Source organism: Prunus persica, chromosome G1 (genome assembly GCF_000346465.2).
Source record: "Prunus persica cultivar Lovell chromosome G1, Prunus_persica_NCBIv2, whole genome shotgun sequence".
NCBI classification, from domain to species: Eukaryota; Viridiplantae; Streptophyta; class Magnoliopsida; order Rosales; family Rosaceae; genus Prunus; species Prunus persica.
Window position 1 is genome coordinate 44,136,962 of NC_034009.1, and position 7,972 is coordinate 44,144,933.

Consider the following 7,972-nt stretch of genomic DNA (forward strand, 5'->3'; position numbering starts at 1 on the left):
AGCTTTGGCCCCAAGCAACTAACAGCACAAGATTTTCCGACTGTTGGAGATCCCAACTGCAAGCGCGTTCACGCGGCTTTTAAGTTTTTCTTCTTTTTTTCTTTTTTCTTTTTTTGACAAAAAAGTTGTCTTTCTTTTACATTTTGATAGATTCAGGTATAAATTAGAATATTTTAACTGTAAAGCACGGCTATACTTTTAAAATGGAATATTTTTACAGTACAGCCGCACGGCAATACTCTATAAATAGAATTAGTATCGTATAGCTATACTCCATAAATCGAATTAGTATCGTATACTCTATGCTATACCCTTATAAATAGTGTATTTTAGAAGTATCGCCGCAAGGCTGTACTCGATAAATAGGATATTTTGACAGTAAAGCCGTTCGGCTACACCCAATAAATCGAATTAGTTTATACTATAGCCGGAAGGCTATACTCCAAAAATAGAATATTTTTAAATATAGCCGCGCGGCTAAACCCTTTAAATAGATATTACTTAAATACTGAAAATTAAAGTTTTAGAAAAAATTATTAACTTAAAGATACAAAGTTTATATTTATTTTTAAAAAAACCTCTCCTAACAAAATTTCGTTGGCAGAAATAAATTTCGTCAAGAGAAGTCTATGCCGGCCTGTGCAGACGAAAACCTTATAAATGTATAAGTTGATCAAAGTCTAACAAAACCCAGATTATCTGTCAGATGTAGAAGACGACATTTCACACTGAAGCCCAAACAATAAGAGAAGGAAAAGGGGAGAGAAGTCGTAGAGTGTTGGAGATGGTATTAATAAAAGATGTTTATCTTTGAAAAAAATACATGGAACTTCTAAAACCATCGATGATATTCAGGTTAACCCAATGTATCTATAAGGCTCCAAAAACAAGAATCTTCAAATTGCCTAACAGAGCTAAGCAACCTTAAAAAGACTAAATTTCTGTCTCCCCTATAAAAATAACCAAGAAAAACATGAATGTCCACCAGCCCCTGAAAAATTAAGGCTTCAGAATAATCATATCAAGTGTGTGAGAATGTCCATCATCAGGGGCTATATTTACTTGGAAGCACCCTTCTCTGATTGCTTCTCATCTGCAATGTCACTAGGAAGGTCAGGTCCCTGAGGAATTTTTCCAGGATAATTAGTTGTCGAAGAATCAGACCCCATCAAACTGCATAGAGGAGACAAAAGATTAAAATTCTGCATAAGCTAATATATGTTCTCGAGGTTTTGTTTACTACAAGCTCACCTCCTATCAACAATTATCACCGAGCGAAGCTCACAATTGGCAAAGCTGCATAAACAGAATTCCACTCTTAAGCTTAGTATTCATCCAAAAAACACAAAGAGAAAAGAAAAGGACTCATCCTCCTCCATGTAAAAACTAACGATCCTAAACATGAGGAACGCTTTTACACTGATATGATTATAAACATTTCCAGTGCAGAACAATGTAATAGAACTAGTAGCCTGATGGGCAAGTGTGCAACTGTTTAGTTAGCAAAAATAGTAGTGGCGACCAGACCAGATCTAGACATCACAATATGCAGGGAATAGTTACATCTAAAGGAAAATAAAGGATACAGTTCCACCTATGAAGCATCAAACAAAAGAATAGAGTGGCTATTCTAAATAACAAATATTAAGAAAAACGCAAAACACATTGAAGCAAATATTATTGTGTGTTTATTGATAGATTGAAGTAAATATCATTGAATTAACAAACATGAATATTCAGAATGTACAAGAACATTCTGAATAATTCTCACACATACAGGCACCATACAGAATGTAATCAAGAACAGAGCTTGAAAATGCAGCAATGAGCAGCTCAGTTATTTATTCTCGTAGTGTATTATTATCATAAAAGATTTCATGCTGTTGACTTAAAAGTAGGGATAAAAGAGCCACCATAACACTTACTGTGTGCATATTTCACTCTTTACCGATGGATGGCAATCACTTCCAAAAGCACTCAAGGTATGAAACAAGAATCCACTGTGGGTAACAATTGCAATCTCCTTCTCTTTACGTGTCCACAACCTGGACAAATTGAAAGTGGGAAAAGAAAATTCAGTGAACACCTTTCCATAATGCCAATATAAGAACCAATGTCAAAAGAGTCGATGGCTGAAATCTATAATTCAAATCATTGACATGTAAGGTCACAAGATAGTATGATCTATTTGATTCATTGTAAAACTAAACAATCCATCATCTCCCTTTTCAATTCCAGAAAGTGGTGAACTCTGAAAATGATAATGAAAAAAATGTATGCTATATGTTCAGAAGCTATGCAAGATAGAACCAAATGATTTCATCTACAAGAGGAAACCACAGTAAGCAGGGCATGCTAAGAAAATTTGTTGCAATAATACTTGGTTCAACATCTGCAGACATGAACTAATGGACATTTCCCAACAACTATAAATAAATTTGTGTAACAATTCAAGGTGCTTCAGGTGAAAAAACAGCGTGATGAGAATATCATAATACTTATAACTGAACTTGTAAGAAAACAACAGTTACAGCCAGATAGCACCTCCTTAAAATCCATGTGGCATACCCACAGCACAAGGGACATGAAGAGATTATGCTGTAATACTAATATATAGATATTATGGCTTTGGACAAAAGAGCTCATGTTGTTCACCCCAATTTTGAGTTAGCTTGTAAATCATTCTAGTGTGCTCTGTGACATAGCCTTCTTTTCACCTTTTCTTTTCCTCAAAGATTCTTATACTGATCGTGAATAATAAAGAATGCAGTTACCAGAAATTTAGTGAAATGAATTAGGGTAATCACCAGTTCAAAAACTTCAGTCCCCTAGATGCCACTTCTTCATTCTTCTCTCTAATGTCAGGTGTCCACAGAATGTCATCCTCATTCTCTATCTAAACAAACGATAAACAAGAATATATTCCAATCAATCTAAGTTGAAGATTTGACCAGCAACGAAAAACAATAGTGACAAGAAAAATGGCAGGCATAGCTTTTCTCCACTTTTAAAAGTTACAATAAATCACTTGCCAGTGAAAAATCAATTGCAGGAAAGAGAGGCCGGTACTCGCTAACACTTCTTCTCTTGTCACATGGATGAACCCCCTGCAGCACAAGAGAAAACACACACATTTGAGTGCAACGTCCAGTTAAAACCCCTCTTACTCAATGATTAATGTGAAACTAGATAAATAAAATATGTTCAAAATAAACACTCAGAAGAGGTTTGTAATTTTAGGAGCAAAAGGGAGGCCTTCTCTGAGGCTTTAGACACATAGTAGTGTTGATCTGGGTATCAAAATTGTATAAAATCTAAAAGTAGGAAGGACAAGCGTCTGACTGGTCCAAATAAAATAGACTACATGTAGATAACACCAAAAAGGATTTCGTTTTATAACTTACTGCTAAAGGAAAAATATATGTACATGTTAGTGAAGCCTTATTGGCATGGTATAGATTGAAGGCAATCCAAAATATTTGACCTTCACCCAGTTAAAAAGTTATACCATTTGCAAAGAAAAAATAACTACTGAAATCAGGATTATCAATTTTCCTTCCCCTTAGCCTTGTTTTTTCGCACAGAGGGAGAAACAATACCCAAACCAGGCTCTATCTCTCTGTGTGCTTTTGTGTACCTTCTACACAAAATTTACATAGCTGTTACTAGTTTTAACTTTGAACATGACGTACCAAATGTTCACGGCAAAGCTCAACTGCTATAAATGGTGGGCAGTTTAGACTTGAAATTGCAGGATGGTTACTGTTCCCTGCATTTGCAACCATTAGAGGAGGTACATCTATCCCGTCTGAGTATGCTCCACCCCCGAAGACACCCACTGCTGTTTGCATGGTCCTACATGGCAATCATTGGTCAAAACAGGTTGCTTTTTCTTTTTTCAATTTCCACCAAGTGAAACATCCACTCTTTTTTGTCTGGTATGTAATGTGCAGTCTCCCAGAAATAAAAGTGCCTTGTAAAACGGAAAATGTTTTCAAGGAACATAGACCCAAGCAATCATACATCCACTTATTCATGTACATAACTAAAATAAAAACTCCTAAAGCAAAAATAAAAGTTTACTCTATTACATGAACCAAATAAATTTAATTTCTCTAGAAAGGGACTAGTTATCTTAGCAATTATCACTTTTTGAAAAGAGATACATCTAAAATCAGGACCATATATTCAGCAGCCACAAAATTCAGGCATATGCAAATCACCTACATAAGAAAAGTTGTATTAAGGATAGCATTGACTTGAGTCTGTATGCAGTGAAGCAGATCTCACATCCTACCCATCTGAAGTTATTATAAAAGTCCCAACTCACAATTCTAGATTGTTAAAACTGACATATATGATAGAATTAACTGTTTGTATATTTCCTTTGGATGCATGTTCTTCACCTCCTCAAGTTTCTGAATTATTTCAACAGCACCTCATCATCTTAAGGTATATCTGATTTCAAATGTTCATAACAAAACTAAATACCACCTTGACAAATCACTCCCCACCCTATCACCCCTCCCCACAAAAATAAATAAAAATTAATGGAACCCCACTTAAAAATAAATATAAATAATATATAATATAAAAAATAAAAATTATAAAGGAAAACGTATAACTGTCAAGTACAAATTAAAAAGCTCTTATTGGCATATTAAAGGAACAGCCCTCCAATCAACTGAAAAGGAAGTAATCCTTTATGAATCTGAGGTAGAAGCAAAGATGACATTTAGAATCAAGTAGTAAAGGAATAAAGGTGCGTAGTTTGTTCCCTCTTAAATTAGACTAATGGATAATGTCCCCTAGTTCTCATAAAATAAGTCATATATTGCTATCAGTTACATATTTCACAAAACTAATGTATTTGTCTGAGTTTGTGTATGAGATAATCAGTGCATATATTTTATCTAAAAACATCTATCCTAAATACCAAGGATCATCCAAGTTCACAATAAAAAAGAAAAAACCTAAACAAAACAAAATAAAGGGGAAATGATTCACCGAGAAATACATAATTTCACAGTTATGATTAGGATCCATGCAGCAGTTGATCATAGAAACTCAGAAAAAAATGGTATCTGAGAAGGAGATACCTTAACAAAGGAGATGTGATCACTAACTCAACTCTCTTAGAAAGTCCACATGCTTGAACATGCTTGTGTAGATTATCAACCTGTTATGAGGGCACAAAATCACTATATGGAATTTGTTGATTTATTGGGAAAAAATAAAAAGGACATACAGCACCCGACATAAGGAACTTAAAGGAGAGAGAAATCCAATGCAAATCCTCCTTGTAAAATTGTTCTTACAGTGAAAAACAAAGAGAGTTCTTTGATGCCATGTTTGGAACACCATTAAACTAAACAGTCTGAATTCAGTGTTTTGTAGAACTCCAGGCTCTTAAGCAACCGGATTAAAACAATCAGGTAACTTAAGATCAGTAAACTCCACATAGGACTAAGTTGCACAAGAAACACATAAGCTCCCTTTTTTCTCGCAGCACCCTTTCCTTGGTGAGAATGACTATGCATTTTGATATATCTCAACATCACATTAACAAAAAATGTATTTCCAATAGCATATTGTTTATTGTTTATTATTATAAATACTTATTATGAACTTTAATGATGGGTTTCAGGTTGAAATGGTCATTGTACCAGCAACAATTGGACAAATGGATGTTTTTCCAGGACATGTACCTACTATTGCATGGGTTCCTATCAGTGCATAAACGGAATGACATGACAAAGTAATGCTGGTGGCTTTACATTAAGATAGTGGATCCAGTTTGATAATAAGTACAATTTCAATAATCCAATTTGTACACTCATAGTTACTTTTGATGGGATGGCTATCTAATATTGGCTTTCTCTTTTCAGATGCTGTCAAAATTTCAGAAAAACTTTATCCACTAACCAAGCTATTTTGTATTTTCGCTAATGTTGATTAGATGATTATGGATTTCTGAATATGAACCTAAGTTTTGTACTTGTCTTAACTTTCATTCATGGTTGCATAATGTACAATAATTTTTTCTCATCCAACAATCAATTTTCATCCCAAAAAATTTATTAATCAGTAAAAATATTAAATTTGTAGTTCAGTTTGGCCTCCTATTGGGTACAAAACCAAACCCAGTACAACATAACCAGATTCTTGGTTCAGTTCAACAACAAACTCACAACAATATAAAAAACAATAGAGTAGTATATCGGTACAATCCGCTTGACATATACCAAACGAACGTGTAGAAAGTTCCAAAAAAAAATTAACATATTCTGATTCTCTCATACCAAACATAAGTTCAACTGAACATTCTCATTAGTGATTACCTGATTCCAGCCAAGAGGGGTCAGATGTGCATCAAAAAGATCATAAGACATGTATGCACTATGATCCTTTTCGCCTTCCACATTGTGAATCCCTTGTGCATGCCTTACCTGTATATATCATCACTTGGTCAAAAATACCCAAATGCACTCTACGACCAGTATTAAGTAAAATGAAGGGCCAGAGTTTGCAACAAACCAGGTGAAGAGTTTTAGAACGGTGCAGAGGGTAGAGACTTGGACCTGTAGTGGCATCCATATCTGCACCAATGAACCCCCACCCCAAAAACAGAAAAATAAATAAGAAGAAAAAAAAACCCTAAACAGGGTAGAGCACGCAAGCATATATCAATACAGTACGATGAAAGAGACCTTCACATCTTCAGAAGAATATGGCCTAACAATTAACATTCGTGTTCAGAAATCTAGAATAAAGGGCCCAACACCAGAATAAAATACAATTATTTGGCTTTACAGCTAAAAAGATTTCACCTTTTTTGACTGTAAAAGGATCTTATGGAGGAATAAACGGATAACCAATTGTGTTCACCACTCAATCATCAATAAATAAATAAATAAATATATAACCAACAACAAAATCATACAAAACTTAAAACCCAGTTTGATTGATTGATTAGAGAGATGGATGGCAGATCAGAGCAGAGGCAGGCATGAAGTAAAAGAGATCTTTTTTTTTTTTTTGGTCGAGAAGTAAAAGAGATTAAGCAAACTTGCAAAAGAAAAAAAAACAAAGCATAATTGAATTTACAGAAGATAAGAGATGAAGAAGAGAACTGCAAATAGGTGTTCCCTACCTGGTGGTGGTGGAGGAGAGGAAGAGAAACAAAGAATGGCAGAGCGCGGTGGTGAGAATCTTGGGAGCTTGGAAATGGGAGAGGGGACAAGGAGGGGATTTTGAGAGAGGGGAGGGGTATATATAGCAGAGATGGAAATGGTCATGGTTGATGGCTTGGGTGAGAGCTACACGTACGTATGTGTCAACTTGTGACTGCCTAGAGATACGTGAAGGCCGATTGTCCGATCTTCCATTGCACATGGCGCATTTGAAGCCTGTCTCAGGTTCCAGGTCTTGTTGTAATTGTACACGGATTTGTTTTATTTATGTTATTTTATTTTTCTGATCCCCCAAAAAAAAAAAAAAAAAAACCAAAAACTTGGAACTTGGAAGTTGGATGGAGGAGGGTCGTTGTTTTTGGACCCTATTGAGTAATAGAGCACGGAGGGAGAGACAGAGACAGAGACAGAGACAGAAGCAAGCCATACTTGGCTTGTTATGATGCAACGGCTTCTGCTTGCGTCGTCTCTTGCAGCTTTTGCTTCCAGCTAATCAATATAGACGAAGACCGTGTGATCTCTCCATTTAACGGTCTAGATTGAGTTATAAGCTTTTCTCCAAGTGAGGCTATATACTCAAAATTCATCTTCAAGAGTGGACTATAAAGGACTACAAAAAAAAGATAAGCTATTCCAAAATATTTTTTTCTCTTTTAAAATATATTTTAAATAGAATATAAATAGTAGTTTAATTAAATTAACTAATAAATTTACATCAAATATTAAAAACTATTAAAATATTAAATTTTACCGTTTGCTCTTGGAGACAGTTAAAATGT

General features: G+C 34.9%; 1 protein-coding gene across 1 annotated transcript; it reads right to left on the reverse strand.

Moving 5' to 3' along the window:
• On the reverse strand, positions 760-7,445 carry LOC18793239 (phosphoglycerate mutase-like protein 1). The gene is made up of 10 exons (XM_007222505.2): positions 7,154-7,445; positions 6,538-6,599; positions 6,342-6,449; positions 5,100-5,179; positions 3,693-3,855; positions 3,033-3,107; positions 2,808-2,896; positions 1,926-2,045; positions 1,252-1,296; positions 760-1,173 (listed from the first exon to the last, which is right to left on the reverse strand). The coding sequence occupies exons 1-10, from the start codon at positions 7,296-7,298 to the stop codon at positions 1,059-1,061; spliced, it is 1,002 nt and encodes a 333-aa protein (XP_007222567.1). The 5' UTR covers positions 7,299-7,445; the 3' UTR covers positions 760-1,058.